The sequence below is a fragment of the Zonotrichia albicollis genome, chromosome 2 (genome assembly GCF_047830755.1).
Source record: "Zonotrichia albicollis isolate bZonAlb1 chromosome 2, bZonAlb1.hap1, whole genome shotgun sequence".
Classification (NCBI taxonomy): Eukaryota; Metazoa; Chordata; class Aves; order Passeriformes; family Passerellidae; genus Zonotrichia; species Zonotrichia albicollis.
This window is the reverse complement of record NC_133820.1, coordinates 70,215,739-70,233,365: the sequence shown is the minus strand read 5'-3', so window position 1 is coordinate 70,233,365 and position 17,627 is coordinate 70,215,739. Positions and strand designations below refer to the sequence as shown.

Genomic DNA, 17,627 nt, shown 5'->3' with positions numbered 1-17,627 from the left:
AAGCCTTTAACTGGTGCTGTGTAGTAGCCAGTTGCAGTCCTAAAGTGTTGATCACAAAGCTACTAGCTTGTCTCTTCATATAGTGGCTCTTCTTGAAACTTAATTTCTTAAAATTTTTTTCTGACTAGCTCTGACTCTTTTATGGTGCACTTCTTTCTGGAATACTAATGTTGGCATATTACAAATGGAACCCTTTGTTTGCTTGATACGTCTCAGGGTATTTTTGTTTAGTAGTATAGCTTGTGGTGCTTAAGGCCCTTTAATCGAACCAGCTTTTGCTTACTTTGGCACTGCTAGAATATTTTAAATGCCCATAACATTCCTAGTAATTTCCAAAATTGGGGGCAGGGATAAAGTTGGAGGCTGCATAATAAGACCCTACAAGCATGTAGTGATTTAATCACTTGGAACAGATGCAAAGAAATTATACTCATAGATTAAGACTTTAGTATTTTTATGAATGTTCTGCAGAGAATTAGCAATTGAAAAAGGGAAGACTCATTTGGAGATCATGAGAAATCCTTCCCAGTGACTTGAGGGGTGGATGTAACATATCAGACAGGTTATCAGTTATGGAGAGAGTCCCTGTAAGATTTATGTGTGGGTCCTAGTTACTCCAAACGAGCTACAGCTGCCAAGGCCTTAGTTGGGCAGCAGCTGTAGCTCGTGAAGGTAACTGGAATAAATAGGGGTGGGTCAAGAGCCCAGGAGGAGCCCCTGAGCAGACACGAAGGACTGTGCTGCAGAGAGGAACAGCTTGGTACAGTATGGGACTTGAGAAGTATGAATACAACAACAATCAATGTTCTGAACAAGATGCCCAAGTAACAGCAAAGTTGTCAGAGCTGCCCTGGCTGGTGTGGCCTCTTGGAGATGAGTGTAAGCTGAGAAGTCTGCTCGAGAAGCCGAGTAAATAGTCTTTAAGCCACATCAATTTGTGTGCTTGCATGCTTGGCAGGGCTTGAACAAGCTGACTTAAAACTAGCACTTAGGTGATTAGGGAAGGAATAGCAATTGTGGTGTAGGTAGTAGTTGATCAGGACTACTGTAACTGTTTTTAAATAAACTGTTTTGTTTATTTAAAATTGAGCTGTAAACTTGCCTTCAGAGTATGTTTCAGTTTAAGTAGCTTTGATTTTTTTTTTTCTTTCACCCAAGAATCCATGCTATAAACTGTCTCAGAGATAGTCTTAAACATTGGCTTTATGGAATCAAGTCAGCCCTGTCTGCACAGGGCATGGCAGTAGTCTTTGTAAGTAATCTAGTAAGGCTTCAGAGGAAAGCCTTGGGGTTCTTGTCATGCTTGCATGGCTCACTTGCCAAGTTGTTTTGTTTTCAAGAAACGCTTACTGTCTTCTAATATGTATTGGTGTGAGCCCAGGCTCAAGCAGTGTAAGGTTGATCTGATGTTGTTTTATGTTTGATAGAACTGTGGATAGTATTGTACCTGTAACTGACTAATCCTTTGGTTTCTTAGCAAATTCCTCATGTTGCTGTTGCCGAAAATAAGGTTTGCTGCTTTAATTGCAGATGACTTCAGCTAATAAGACACAAAAAGTCTGGAAGTATATAACCTTGCAGCAGTGGGTTGTTGCTGCTCAGTTCATTCAGGCATACATTTTCCGTTTTTCAGGGTAAGGAAATGTTAGAAATTATTTAAAGTGCTCTCTCTGAGGAATGGTTCAGCGTCTCTGTAATGTCCTTTTTGTTCTCCAACTTCTTCAATAACCTTAAGAGATTTATTTTTTGATAAAATATAAATATACAGGTGTTTGTAGGATTTAATAATTCTTATCCATAGAATTCTGAAAGCTTTTTTAAAATTTTATTTAATGAAATAATAATAGTTTATAAGCATGCAACTAGTCACTCTCCTGGGAATGATGTGGGGGAGTTACTAAACTATTAAATTTGATAATTGGGAAGTTATGCTAATTAGGATCTCCCAAATAAGATGGGTACCATAGCTGAGGTAGCCATTATTAACCCACCACTGGAGCAGTGGATATTTGAAGTCTCTGACATGTAAAGACCCCTTCCTTTTAAAGACAGGAGTTTGGAGCAGTTGATTTAAACCTTCTGGTGTAACTTAGGACTGATTCTTGGTGTGGTTGTTGCTGGTGCTGCTGAGGACAGGCAGCCTAGGAAGAGTGCAGGGGGTTCCCTCCACATGGACTTTCAGGCGAGGTGGTGAGGGTGCCTGGCCACTGCAAACTGCTGAAATGACACAATTGCAGAGGGCAGATGCCAGGCTGGTGCTAAAAGTCAGTAAGGCTTTCAAAAGGGAAAGTCACACTTCATATTTGTCAGTGATTTGAGATAGTCTCATCAGGAGAAGACTTAATCCCAGATAGATATTCTTGGTTTAGTTTTTCAAAAGATGTTTGTGAAGGTCGTCATGCAAGGCTCAGAAAGGAGGCTTCTGTGGAATGCTGTGGATTGTTTCTTGATTCTGGACTTTTATTTATACTTTTCTTTTAAAAAATGTTAATTTTTCAGAGTTAAGTCTCTCCATGTTTTATGCTGGAATTTTTTCTTATTTGGCTGTTTATATGGAAGAGAACAAGCACTGAATAGCAAGAAGAGTTCAGTTCTGAACTATTTGTGGCACAAAAAGTGAAGGCCACCTGAAAGCTTCCATGTTTTTGGAGCAAGTTGAGTCATAACAAGTAGAATTGGTTGTAGATGAATGTAGGACTTGGAAATCGTAATTTATTGCAGACCTTGTATGGGCTGTGAGATGAATTGCACATCACAAAGACTTGAGATTTTTAGAGGTATTTGAAGTTTCATTATATATATTTGAAGTTTCCCCTATATAGTGAAAACTGTTGATTCCTGGGAAATCCATAGGCTGCTATGCTGCTGCCCAGGTACGCTGTAAGTCTGTGTTTGCAGTGCAGCGTGCTTTGCTCTCTGCCCTGGTTCCTCCCCCAAGCCTCCTTGGAAGGAGGAGTATGAAATTAGAGGGAGAAAGACCTTAACAGAAGATACAGAAGTTAAGTAAGTACTTGCCTGTCTTCAAGCTATCATGATTTGTTTTGATTTTGGTAGAAACAGTGGCTGCAAAGTAGCAGACTCCAAACAAGAAGTTGTTAACAAAAAAGGTAGAATCTTTTTTGTTAACAAAACTTTTTGTGAGTGAAGATAAACCCTTTGCTTGGAAAGTTGATGGGGCACAAATAAGTGGAGGCTGAGAACATTCTGGTGAGAGCTGCAGTAGTGCTTGTCTTACTCAAAAGCCTCCCTCTGCATCCAGCCCTCGTACCTTACCTCTAGTGGCCTGTGCCAGGTGTGTCTGATGTCAGCTCTGATCTGCTGTGATTCATGCCATTTTTGGCTGAATCACTGTGTTCTTAAGGTTGGAATGTCGATATTAAATTGATGTTGAAGGCTTGCATTGGTAATTGTCTTGAACTTGCTTGAAGATGCCAAAATAAAATTGTCACTTTTAAAGCCTGGTGTTTATTTTACTGTGTTTTGTATCAGATACCACAAAACAGTGCTGGTGTTCATGGTTTCATTTACTTAACTGCTCTCAGATGCAGTTCCACTAAGTTGTGGAGCCACCTGCTTAGTCTGAGTTCTTGCTAAGGAAATTGCAATTCATCCCAGGAGATGGGGTAGATTGGGCTCTTCAGTTCTTCTGCACAAAGTGCAGATTGAAAATTACTGGAAAATGTCTGTCTGGGCTATGACTTGTCTCATTTCTAGTGTTGCTGTTATGGTGTTTGCTTTGTAGGGCTACACATGTTCATAAACAGGAGAGAACTGTATTAAGTCAAGCAATGAAAAGTTACAAATGCAAAGTACTTGTCAGCAAGAGCTCTTTCTATTCTGTTTTCTTATTTCTGCCCTTTTGAAGCAAAGGATATTCTAGGAGTTGAGATTGTATTGAGTCTGTGCACAGCACAAAATCACACTAGGCCTTAAGGAAAGCTTATTGATAATGCCTTCCCCTTTTTAAAGAGGTGGGGTTTAGAGGGCTATTAAAGAGGTCTGTGGACAATAAATGGTGAAAAAACATTCTCTTATTGTACATGTTCTTTCCCATAATAAATAGAATATCAATTTTATTCTGCCAGTAATAAAGAATACAAGCAGCTGCTTTATGTACCAAGTTTTGCATCTTCTGATGATTTGAACTTGAATAATTACGAAAATCTGGTTGAGGAGCAAAAATGCTGTTGTTGTATACAGAGTATCATGAAAGTGAAAGCTTAGATATTACTGTGACATTAATACATTGACCAAAATGTTACCACCGTGTAGTGCTGGCTGCTTATTCTGTTGCACATCATTGTCTGTGTTCTGACTCAGCACTGTTCTGCATTGCTAAGTCCCCAGGTCTGGGCAGGAATGATGTGGCCTGTCCATTTTTACAATTGAAGCAAGCTAGGATGTATCTATGTTGTCTTTTTTTTTATTTCAGATGATGAGGTTATGTTAACTGCTCTTACCAGGGGAGTAATAGCAGACATGGGGTGGCCATGCATATAGAAAATCCTGGTATGGTATGGAGAATGGGTAGAAAAGCATGTTGATACTCTGGAGTGGTTCCCCTGGGACTAGAAGTTTAGGATGCTTGAGACAGGGTTTTCTTGGCCTTCATGACCCAAAGCCCCTTCCAGCTGATACTACTTTTCATTCTCTAAAACACTGGTGACTTGAAGTCAGTGTGGAGAGAGACAGAGGGATGCTGTTTGGAAAACCTCATGAGGAGGTTTCTAGTGTCTCTGAATTCAGTGGCATCGTGATACTTTCTTTTTGTGTATCAGCATTGGAAATATTCGTGTAGTTTGTAATATGAGGAGCATTTCCAACACAGATGCTGAATGCCTTCAAACAAGATGGACAGACCTTGCTATCAAACTGGTGAATAATTTAATAATTATTTATTAGCTTAGAAGCAGTAACTGCTGAGTGTTGCCTAAATCTAAGGTACTGATTCAACTAATTTTGTCAGCTGCTGTAGGAAGTAGATTACCTGTTTTATGTTGATGCATTGTTTTATAGATGTGCTGTAAAACAAGGCTTTTTAAAAGGTCCAAGTGTTAAATACCAGTTAAGAATACTGACAGTGTGCTGATGTTCCTGTGTTGGTTGTGCCTGGTTTTGGTCAGGAATGTGTATCAGTAATTTGATCAATCCCAAAGTAGTTGTCAGATAGCTCCTAGGAAAAGGTACTGATGAGAAGCTGTGCCATTGATAACTCCGTGGGTTTTTTACTACTGAACGTGATCACCATTGTGACTGGGAGAGATTTCCAGCATAACTGACTTCCAACACTCTTTCCATAAGGCTTGATGGAAGCCTTGCCCTTTTTCCCTAGGCTCTGAAGTTCCACATTTAGTCCTTGGCTTCCTGCTTTAAGCAGCACTTCCATCAGTGTTACAGAGCACTGAGAAGAGTAATTTTTTTTAAATGAATCCTAGGTGTTGCTGAAATCTTCCCCGAGTTCTAGACCAAAATCTTGGCAACAGGAGCCAAGGCACTACTTGGCAAGAAGAATGTAGGAACTATTGAGTGCTGAGAGGTCTGCAGGCAGGATTGTATGGAAGAACAGTAGCAGGGAAGACTAAAACAAGTGATGTCTTAAACAAGTCTTATTGAGGGAGCTGTGGATGTTTAGCCTGGAGAAAAGGAGGCTCAAGGGAGACCTTATTTATCACTTGCCATAGCTGCCTGAAAGAAGGTGGTAGTGAGGTGGGAGTCAGTATTTTCCCCCATGTAACGAGTGGCAGGACAAGAAGAAATGGCCTCAAGTTGCATCAGGGGTGGTTTACATTGGATATGAGGAAAAATTTCCATGCAGAAAGGGTGGTTAAGCACTGGACCGTGCTGTCCAGGGAAGTGGTTGAGCCACCAACCCTTGGGAGTGTTTACAAAGGCGTGTAAATATGGCACTCGTGAACGTAGTTCATTGAGAACATGGCAGCTGGACTTGGCAATTGTAGAGGTCTTTTCCAGCTTAATGTTTCTCTCATTTGTTTTTCTAATAAAACTTGAAGCTGTATTTACCCAGCTATGTTAAAATTGTTGAATTTGGTTTGAAGTGCTTATTTTTCTCTTTGGTGGTTCTGATGCTCCATGATGTTTGTGGCAAGGCAGCCTATTGATGTGCAGACCTGTCTCAACAGAATGTGGGCTGTACAAGTAGGATCGGAGAATAATGTTAAAATGCTGGTTATGGTTTGGATTTTGTGTTTGATAAGTTCTTAGCAAGAGACAGCAGAATCAATTTTTAAATTGCAGTGTTGTTGTTAAAGAAATTGCACATAGAATTACAGAGCAGCTAGGGTTGGAAGGGACCTTTAAAGGCCATGTAGTCCCAACCCCCTGCCATTAGGAATGACATCTTCAGCTAGATCTGATGGCTCAGAACTCCCTGAATATTTCCAGGAATGGGTCATCTGTCACCTCTGTGGGCAGCCTATTGCAGTGTTTCACCACTATAATCATAACAAATGTCTTCCTTATGTCTAGTCCGAATTGATCTTTTAGCTAGAAACATCACCCCTTAGCCTATCACAATAGGCCCTGCTAAAAAGTTGTCCCCACCTTTCTTACAAGCCCTCTTTACACAAGCTCACCATCAGGTGGGTCAGTGTACAATTTGGATTGAAGGTCAGTGCAGCTTTGGTACAGTCACAGACCATCTTAAACAACTTCAAATTATTGAAACATGTAAGCTGATCAGGGAAGCCTGTTTGCTGTGTTTAACACTATTTGGTTTGATGCAATAGCTGTCCTCAGTCTTTGAATGTGATACTACTCTTTATCTAGTCTTCACATAAAAATGCTTTGTGAAATAATGCATCACTTGAATACCTTCAGAGGCACTGGGGCCATGGAGTGAAGAAGGGAATTGGTTGCTGCAGTCTCTCTTCCAGTCACCAGTTGAGATTATTTTTTGTTAAGACGACTACTTGGAAGTGAGTGTTAATGGCTGAGATAATAGGATGTTCTTCAGCCCTAAAATTGCCTGTATATTAAACTCTGTGTGTGAAAAATGTAACTGTTCTCTCAGTGCAGGGCCTTTTTCAAAGCAGCAGATGTCTTGGGTAGATGTGGTTTGCAAAATCATCCCTGCACTAACCTGATGTTGTAAATAGTTAAACACAAGTAAGATATAAATGAGACATATGATTGAGTAGTGATATGTGGAGTCCTTCTGTTTTACAAGTAGTGCCAGTGATTCAAATCCTTGATTCTGTTCATATTTAGTAGTGGAAGGGATTTTAGGTCTTTAAAAATGACATACAAAAAAATAGAATTTATGAATGACATTTTGCTAAGCAGATGCATCAAAGAATTGTAATACAGGAATCAAATCTTTTCTTGTTTTTCATTGTTGTATCCTTGTTAGTAGGATTTTTTACCTTTACAATTACAGATACTTCTCAGATGCAGTGCCAATTTGACATCTGTGTAGAGGCACTTGATACTTACCTGAGAGTGCACAAAATGGTGTCTAGATTGGTATGGCAGTCTACAAGCAGATTATATGGTTGAGTTAGTGTTGAAAAAGGGAATAAATGAGATTTTTGCCAGATGAGGTAGGATCCTTCTAGGAACATCTTGTAGCAGAAGTTCTGAAAAACATTTTGGTCTTGCCACAATTTCCCTTTGAGGTTTCAGGTGTGTAAACATTCACGATCTGATTTTAGCTTTAGCAGGAAGTGATTGCCATAAAGGGGTGATGGGGAGCATCACATTAAGCACTACAGATAAGACAGTTAAAAAAGACAACTCAGCAAATTAACTTGAGCTTTTGGTGAACCAAAGACTTAATGCAGTGAGACAGATTCTAGTAAATACATTTCAGCTACACTTGTCCTGATAACTAAAAAAACCTTGAGAACACATATGGAGACATCAGGCTTCCCAACTATGTAATGTCCATCTGTCCTACCTGAAAGGAGGCTGTAGTAACATGGTGGTTGGTCTTTTCTCCTAGAAGCTTCAGGATAAGAGGAAATAGCCTCAAGTTGCACCAGGGGAGGTTTAAATTTGATATGAGGAAAAATTTCTTCACTTGAAAGGGTTGTCCAACATTGAAAGAGGCTGCCAAGGAAAGGGGTTAGATCACCAGCCATGGTGGATACTTACAAGATGTGTAGATGTGGCACTTGGGGACACGGTTTAGAGGTGGACTTGGCAGTACTGGATTGAAGTTTGGACTTGGGCCTCCAAGGTTTTCTCTCAGCCTAAATTAAGGATGTGGGTTGTCTTGTCAGCAAGCCAAAACACTGAATACTGAACTCACGTTTCCTCTCAGTGTGAAGTGTGTTAATTTCTCCCTCCCATTCATCTGTTGGGCATTAGAAAATGTCATCTTGTCTGTCCTCCAAAAATCACATTTGTCTGTAATTATCTTCAATTCAGTTCTTATTCTAGGCCAGAGACTGAACTCTATAGGATAAAAATGTCAGAACAAGGATAATGGATCTGATTTTCTCCAGTAGTTAATCTATTTTGAGTGCACACTTGTCTCAAAGAGCTTCTGGTTAAGCACTGCTGTATATCTGGGGTTTCACTCAACATTGCAAGAGTTGTAGAACTGTGAATGAATGTTCACTATTGCTAATTTTTAGGCATACTTGAATAAATTTAGAAAGAATACATAGCACATTGTTGGCATTTTCCTAGGATTCCCTAAAAATGATACAAAGCATCCTAAGTTAATGAAGAAAGTAGATGAACAGGATAGTGTCACCTTCCCCTAGAGGGGACTCCCAAGTTTTGCCACAACTATAACAAACTATGTTATTTCTGGTAAAAGATTTTGAAACTAGTTCTCAGTAAAAAAAAAAAAAAAAAAAAGAAAAAAAGCCAAGCAGATCTTTTCAGTTGCTGTTGTTTTAATGTGAATTCCCATAGTATAACTGTTTACTTCTCTAGCCATCCTGCCAGAAATCAGTCAGGCAGATCAACCTGATCTCATATCAAGGTTTGCTCTCTTTTGTTTTGAGAGTTGATTTTGGTGACCTCCAAGGGTTCCTGCTGGCCTAAATTGTTCTATGGTTCAATCTGCACTCAGTCATGATTAGCTGCAATTTCTCGAGTTGCAGGCAGCAAGAACCTAAAAACTGTCTGCAGTTAAGCCCTTCCTCACAGACTGGGGGGGAGGACCCTTGTTTTGCTACCTTAGCCAATTCCCCAAAGTGAGTATGCATATGTTTCTGTATTGCTTTTACCCTGTGAAATAATGGGATAATCTGTTCTGATTGCAAAGGAGTTACTATCTCCATATTAATTTTACACAGATTTTGCCTTTATCCTGGAAGATTGATGGAGTGGGAATGATCTATGAGAGACTGCTAAAGCACTCAAGCACATAAATGACACATCTTCTCCTGAGAATAGCTATCTAAATTACAGCAGGACAATACTCCTTATTAGCTGAAAATGATGCCAAGTTAAGTCTGGCTTGGTAGTTTTCCTGCAGTTAAAAACCATAAGTGACCTGGAATCACTTTCATGCTTACTGACACAAGCATGCCTTTAACTGGTTTAAACATATTTGTCTTAGTGATCCACTATAGTGCTCAGTAGTTGATTGAAATTGCTAAAACCTTGGTGATTTAGGTAGTATCTTCCTAAAGAGGAAAAGGGACCCACCTTCACATTTTGTTTCTTGCATATGTTCCCACAGCTGAACCGTACAGTTTGCCAGTTTACCTAGTAATTAGGTAAATGGTAATCTAAGTATAAGTAGCCTTTAGCTATTACAGGTAGAAATTAAATGTTTTATTTTTTTAATAGGTAGGTAAATTCTCCCATCCTGATACCTCTATCACTTAATCAAATGAGGTTATAATAAGTGTTTCCTACTTCATGATTTCTCTCTTTTTTTCTAAAAGTCTGTATTGGCAACTAAGAAAGTTTTCTGTCTTGAAATGTCTTTTTCTGGGAAGTCACTAGGCCAGGGAAATGGGATTTTGAAAGAAGTGTCTAGACTCTGAGATTAATTCTCCTCAAAAGTTCTGTTGAGTCAAGATTCCTAACTGATTTCTGTTTGAAGAATTTCTGAATTGAAGTAGATATTGCCACTTCCCTTTCCTATTTCTGTTGAAAAGGAATTACTTTTTAATAAAAAAGTAGACCATGAGGTAGAGTATTTGTTGCATGTTCTGAATGCTGAGAAGAAGCAATTTAATATGAGTAGGTATGTTTATCTAGAGGATGGTGGTGATCTGATCACCATACCTTGCTGAACAAGTGGCTGCATTTGTAATAGTATGTGAAGGTACTGTGGTTTTAAATGCATTTCAGTGATTATATTTCTCATCTTTTACAGAAATGTTACGAACAAAAACAGTACAAAAATGGACTCAAGTTCTGCAAGATGATCCTTTCTAACCCAAAATTTGCTGAACATGGAGGTAACTGCAGACTAAGGATTACTTTTTTGTCTCCTGTCAAGAGCTTAAATGTTTTATTAGTCTACATCATACGGTTGAGAAAAAAAGAGCATGTTGTGGAATGTGATTCTGTTGTTATGACTGAATAATTACTCTGGATTTTCAGTCTTTGTGGATTCAGATCAGGTTTCCACTCTGCCTCAGTCAAACACTCCTGTGCACTGGGATGTTGAAGATGAAAATACATGGTGGAAGCAGCACTTCACTGAAGCTTCCAACTTGCCTTTCTAGGTTTCTGGGTCAGAATGCTAGTGTGGGTTTTCCTTACATTTCTATTTAAAGCAAGCCCAGCCTTTTTTTGAATATTATATGAATGTGTTCTGCCAAAAATTAAAAATCTGGAGGGTTTTTTGTCAAGTTCATAGGCTTAAATTTCCTGCACTGCATACCAAGTTGCTGCTTAAAAGGAGTAGAGTTAAGTGTAATACTATTGCTGTTAATACTTGAAGCTGAAAACAGAATCTGGTGATCCTGCTCTGATAAGTATTGTAGGAAGCAGGGCAGCAGAATATTGCTTCAATTTACATCTGTTAAATTCTATTTACATCCTCAATAGGATACTCTAGTCTTACTGTATTACAGGTTTCTGTTACATTATTCAGACACTTTGCTTCTGATACAGTGGATTTTTGGGGGGTTGTTTTCTGTTGAAGCAACCTAAAACTGAGTGTGCATGTACTGTGTCAGTAAAATTATTTTCCTACTTGATGTTGTCAGATCTTGTCAAAATGTTTGACTAATCCTTTTTGTGCTTCCATCCATGTCTACTGTTTCTTTGTTGTCTTCATTACTTCCCTAGAGATAAAAGTAGTTTTTTTTGTTGCTTCAAATCTAGAGTGGTTCAGCTCTGACCTAATGCATTTGTCTCTACTAGCACTTCTGTTTTTGTAACATCTCAGTATACAGATCTGTCTTTTCTGCTCTTGCTGCCTCTTAAACTTTTCCAAGACAGCTAGCTGCCTTGGCAAGCCACGTACTACGTGGCTTTGAGCCACTCATGGCTTTGAAGCTTGGGAGTAAAGCCTGGAATGGACAGCTGAGGCAGAACTAAGCCAGTGAAATGATCTGGTGGAAAGCTGCACTTGTCACCTTAAGCTTCAGAGAAAAGGAGTTTCAAAAGTTTAGTGAGAAGGTGGCAAAACAGATGGATTGATGTAGCTGGGCAGTTATCTCCCTGGTGTGGGATGGCAGGATTAGCTTGCTCCCTTTCCCAACAGTGCAGATATTCTTCTTAAAATGTCTTAATGTTATTTGAAAGGTATCATTCTGGCTTTCTCTGTTCTTACAGTGTGGATGTAGGACAGCTAAAAAACAACAACAAAAAAAAACCGTTGACTAATTTTGGGTCATGATTCACTTATAGGTGTGCTGTGCAGAAAAAGTGTAAAACGGGTCTATCAATAAAACTTCAAACTGCTGTTACAGCTGACCTTGAGGTTATGGTCTGTTGCTATTAATACTGGGGAAGAGGTTGTATTTGGAGGAAAAAACAGCATTATGATGAAAAAGGTGACTGATCTTCTGGCAGGAGCCAAAACAAGTGGTGTCTCATTTAACAAAAACACTGAAATATAAATCTGGAACAGCTTTCAGACCTAGTGCGTGCATTACATGCAACTTGCTTGTCTACTGTGTGCCTTGAAGAATGGGGGAAGAGGGAGAGCAGTAGTCATACCAGCATACTGTTTGCAAACCTGTGCCTCTCAGAATGTTGATTAAAATGTTATTGCATACACTCTTAATAGGGTAGCAGTAAATATGCTTCCCTTAACTCATGTTTTGTAAGAAGTCTGGAACAGGGGAACAGACTGTGACAGCGATTTATTTCTTGTGGTGGACACAGCCTTTTTTCGCTTTGGTCTTTTCATGGAGAACTTTAATACACATTGAGGAGCTCTCTCAATTTGCTCTAGCTTATTGTTAACTCCCTCAAAGCCAGCTAAGTGTATTTTTTAATTAATAAAAGTTTGTGTTGTCTGTTTTCATCACATCTGCGTGATGCTCTACAAGTGATCTTTTTAGAATGAGTTTCAAGAAAGGAAATGATCCATGTAATAGTCTTCAGCTGTACTAGGCTGCTGTCGTGATCTAAATTTATTTTTTAATGGGGGACTTTACAACTTCAAAGGATATCTGCACTGTGAAGCTGGCATATGGAAGTCAGAAACATAAGTATCTGATCCTTCTTACAGAGACTCTTGCGATGAAAGGACTGACCTTGAACTGCTTAGGGAAGAAGGAGGAAGCGTACGAGTTTGTTCGGAAAGGGCTTCGTAATGATGTGAAGAGTCACGTCTGTATCCTTTGTAGTACAAAACCTGACGTTTTGCTATGGCACACTGTTGATGGAAGTCTAAGATGCTGAGATTGTGACAAAGACTTCTGATGCACAAAATTTTTGTTGGCGAATCAAGTGGAGTTCTGTGTGTTTTCCTTACTGTAAAAGCTGGAGTCTAATTGAGATTACAGATAGGCAAGCAAGGAAAAGTAGAAATCACACATGAATTCTGTTGTTAGAATGAAACACTTCTATGAGTAAGAATTCCTATTGTAATTGTGGCAGCATGTTTTAAACAATAAATCTGTGCCTAACTCTTACAGTCTGGTGGAATTTGGATAATTTAATTTGTATAACAGTGCTCAGAGGGTTCTGAATGTGACTTAAGCAGTAACATGTCATTTAAAAAAAACCTGGAAACATTTAATAGTCTGCAATGTGTTAGTAAAGTCTGGCTGCAGTAATCCATCTTCCTTTGTAAGGGTACTGATCTTCAAGGAAGATGTCAAGTTGTTTGGCCTGTAACACAAGTGTGCTGCAGTTACTTTGTGAAAATTGTAAACGTATCTTCCTTAACCTGCATTAGGTTGGCATGTCTATGGTCTTCTGCAGCGTTCAGATAAGAAATATGATGAAGCCATCAAGTGTTACCGGAATGCGCTCAAACTAGATAAAGATAACCTACAGATCTTGAGAGATCTCTCTCTGTTGCAGATTCAGATGAGGGATTTAGAAGGATATAGAGTAAGTATTCTCTTTGAATTCCCACTCATTGCTGCTCACCTTCTCTTGTTCTATTCCTCTGTAAGCCTTTTATTGGTAGTATTTCTCTTGCCACTCTTTATCTGTTTCAAAAATATTTTAAACTATTGTTTAGGAAAGCAGGAAAAGATATTGCAGTAAACCTCTATATGTGGTTGAGAGCAAACTAGAAATACTTGTTCTGTGCAATTGGATTCACTAGTCACTTTGTAAAAATAGTTTTTAACTAATTTTTTATTAAAATAGTAAGAAAAAGGTAGAGTACTTAAATTAGCAAGTATTTACCAAGTAATTGTGAGCCCTACAAACTCTGTTTTGGGTGCAAATGCTGAGGGTGTTTTTGGTAAGAAGTACACTATGACATTTCTTGTTAGTATGTGGGTAACTTGCCCCATGATGACTGATTCTGGAATCCCACTGATGATGATTATTATTATAAATAAAACCTTAAAATTTGTCCAAAACCACTGAGTTGCTTCAAAATGGCTGAACTGATTTGTCTGTTTCATATGAAGTAGAGGACTGGACTGTGGGCTTGGCATTAGTTGGTCTCCTTACTAAGGATGATCATTCCCTTGAATTTGCTAATGCAAAGGGAAAATAGAATCTCTGACCCAATTTGACTCGAGAACAAGTTCTGAGAAGTGTTACAGTAGTTTGTGAGGACTTTGTACCTATGAGAGTGAATGCTACTCTTTCAGTGGCAGTGAGCTCCTGCCTTCTGCTGGAAAGGGCTTTCTGAGATTTTAAAGCTCTATCTATGGAAATAATTTAGCCCTTAGGAGGTGCTCTTGAGAATGACACCTTCTTTGTCTCCTCAAATAGATTTTATGCGTTGTTCCATGGCCTGTGTATTTAGAATGTAACGTCCAAATTTATGAAACAGAAATGTGCTGCTTTTCACCATGCTGTTAGCATTTCAAAGGTTGCCTAGGACTTTTAAAAATTCTTTGAAAATATTAGCTGTCTTGGTGTTAAACCATGATACATGTGTAGTAACTCTGGTTAAAAATTCTTCCTTTAAAATTGCTTTTCTTTTACTGAAGGAGACAAGATACCAGCTGCTTCAACTGCGCCCCACACAACGCGCTTCCTGGATTGGATATGCTATTGCATACCACTTACTAAAAGATTATGATATGGCCTTAAAATTACTTGAAGAGTTTAGGAAAACCCAGCAGGTAAGATTTCCTGGTCTGGAAAGAGAACACTTTTTATATAAGGGATGGAATCTGAGGAATTAATACTTTGGAAATAGAAAACAATTATGAATTGGGAATAAATTTGTTGTTTGTGAAGCTTTCTGCTTTGAGAAATAAACTATAAGAGTAGTCTCATGTGAAGTAACTTAATGTCTGTGAAACTTGTAGCTAGAGAAAACCTGTGATGATCCTGCCCCTTTACAGTAAGTGAAACTACAGAAAATAGTTTAATGTTTTGGATGTACTCATTTGCCCTTTCTCCTGCCATAGTCTGGATGCCATTACATCTCTACAAAGAATGAAATATTGTCAATGGTTTGTATGCATCTTAAAATCAATGCTTGGTTTCAAAGTTACATTAATGTGTAGCTCAAGAGTCTTTGATCAGATGTGGTGTTGGTGAGATCTGAGTAAATCAAACTGTACAATCCTAAAATCACAGAATTTAACCTCGTTTTGAGAGAGGCTATTCCCTTGTTCTGTTAGTGGTAATGCGAAGCTATAAAGTCTATATTAGCAGAACAGGGTTGATGTGTTGATTATTCTGCAGTGTGGAAAGAAAAAGAAACATGTTTATAGATCCATTCAGCTGGGGAGGCATCTGGGAAGTACTGTGTAAAAATACTAAGGTATTACCTGACCTCTAAACTGTGTTTTTAAAGCAAAAATCTCATATCCTTTTTGAGTTGTTATATATGGGATTAAGTGTAAGAAAGGAAGTAAATGGCTAGGAGAGACCAGTGTTTGTCTTGATCACATATCATGGTGAAAAAAGGATGTTGCAAGCTGGGTATATATAGCTTGATATTTCAGAAGAACTGTAACTTCAGCATTGAGTGAAAACTGGAAAGAGTAAGTTTTAATCAAAATTGGGTCATCTTCTTTGAGTGTTTGACAACCAAAAAGTAGTCATTCTCAAATTAGTCAGCAGCGCCCAGTCTGAGTTGGGTGCCAAAATGACTGAGTTAGAAAGAAAGACTGTATAGTAGAGGGAAAACCAGAAAACGTCGCATAAGAAACTGAGGCTTGTGAAGGACTAAGAGAGCTTAGTAGTGGTATTGGCCCCTTGGAAGTGATGGTGTTTGTGTTGTTGTCTCTCTAAAAGGTTGTGTGTAAATATGTTTGTTTGAGGGCTGTCATGATACACTGTGCAGTCTAGTGACTAAGCCAGATTTAAATACTGTAGATAAATGTATCTGCTGAGTCTGCTGTGCAAGTTTGCGCCATCTCAAATCTCACCCAAACAAAGGTGATCTTAAGATGAGTGCAAACACTGATGCCATTTTCTGATAAAGCTGGAGCTATTTGGGAAATTCATGTGAATAGGAAGATGGCTTGTACTTGTACAATGAGCTGGTTTAACTGTTGATTAGTATCGTGTCAGTCACAGGCAAGGGGTGGAAAAGCTGCTTAGGCATTGAAGGACAGAAATATGCTACAAATATTGGACAACATAGTTTTATAGGAAATTAGTCCCGTTGAGCCTCTCCTCTTTTTTTTTTTGAGATTGTTAGAGATAGTTAAGTAGGTATATTGTCTTTTTTCCTCCAAAACACTAAAAATAGGTATGCACACATTAGTTGCATTTCTCTTGAAAATAGTCTAGTGCTTTGTTGTGCTAGCTCCCTGAAGAGTGCAGGCCCAGGTGGAGCCCCAAACACTGGAAGAGAGAATCAATGTAGTTGGGTCTAGAACAGTCAGGAGAGCCCAGGCGAACTCGCAGCTCAGTTTTGCCATGCGTTGGCTCTTCCACAATACTCCCTAAATGTACTGCTTTTGCAGTGTCTGGATTTTTCAGTCCTGCAGTTAAAATAATTAAGTTCAGGACATTGCATGGATCTTTAAGGAGATACACATCTTGCTTACTTGCCTTCCCAGATCTCTCTCTTGGCCTGTAGTGCATAAGCACTCAAGTTGATGGATAAACTTCTGTGATGGACTTTATAGACAATTGCATGTGACTGCAGTAGAAAAGTGGTAATTTAAAAGGAGGATTAAAAGGCTGAAGAGTTTCCAAATGACTTGTGAGCAGCACTCTTCAACAAACGGATGTTTTTGAGGAGTTTTATGGCAATCTGTATTAGGCCTGATACTGTCTACCATTCATGTTAATGAATAGACAAGGCAATGTAACACGTTGCATAAAACGCTGCTGTCGCAATAATTGAGAAATAATGGTAATGCAGGATGATGATATTTATTTATGTGAATTACTCAGGCAGCTCTGTCCTTTCAGATATGAATGCAAACAGCCAAGACCAAGCAGCAAAACTAAGAAAAAAAATCAAGGAACTGTCATTTTAGTGATCGTAGATGAATATCTGTAGATGCAGTATTACTAAATAATGTAGCTAATCTAGCTACAAGTTGTTGCCAAAATCAGGAATCTGAGTTTTTCCTGTGTGCTCACACCACTTCCTTGTGCAGTACGGGCTGACTTGTGGAGGGTTGTTTCAGGAAGCATAAGTGCCAGAAAGAAAATCACTCTTGGGAAGGCTTGATTGGCTGAACTGAATAACTGTGAGATGATAGAGGAAGAGGAATAATAGAGGGAAGTGAGCTGCCTTTGTTGATCCAGGCTGCAGTTAGTCTGACTTAGTTTGCTGTAAAACTGTCCCTCAGGGCAAGCTTATGGGTGAAAAGTAAAGTACACTCTTAGTTAAGCAGGGATTTTTATCCATAAGGTACTCATTACTGACAGATCAAGACTTAGTGATGAGGCTGTTGTCAAAAAAAAGTTAGAAAATGAAAAGAATATGGCAAGATAAGATGACTACAGAGAAAGCTGTCTGAAGGGCAGAGAGTTTTTGTTTATTGTAAACAGAAAAAAGCCTAGGTGACTTTAAAACTGTATGCTGGATTTGGGAAGAGTAGTAGCTAAGAAGCTTGCTTAGCAGGGAAAATAAAGGAATAGTGTCAGGAAGCTGATCAGCAAAGTGATAAATTGCTCTTTATCCT

General features: G+C 38.8%; 1 protein-coding gene across 3 annotated transcripts in view; it reads left to right on the top strand.

The window, feature by feature from the left end:
- Window positions 1-17,627, top strand: part of NAA16 (N-alpha-acetyltransferase 16, NatA auxiliary subunit) — a 61,440-nt gene that overhangs the window by 2,116 nt on the left and 41,697 nt on the right. For all 3 annotated transcript variants that reach the window (XR_012579048.1, XM_074535468.1, XM_074535469.1), the window contains exons 2-5: window positions 10,304-10,388; window positions 12,620-12,724; window positions 13,292-13,449; window positions 14,514-14,648. Coding sequence is in view for 2 of the 3 variants with exons in the window: in XM_074535468.1 (XP_074391569.1) it covers window positions 10,304-10,388; window positions 12,620-12,724; window positions 13,292-13,449; window positions 14,514-14,648 (483 nt within the window). In the remaining variant the exon portion in view is untranslated. The remainder of the gene's footprint in view (window positions 1-10,303; window positions 10,389-12,619; window positions 12,725-13,291; window positions 13,450-14,513; window positions 14,649-17,627) is intronic.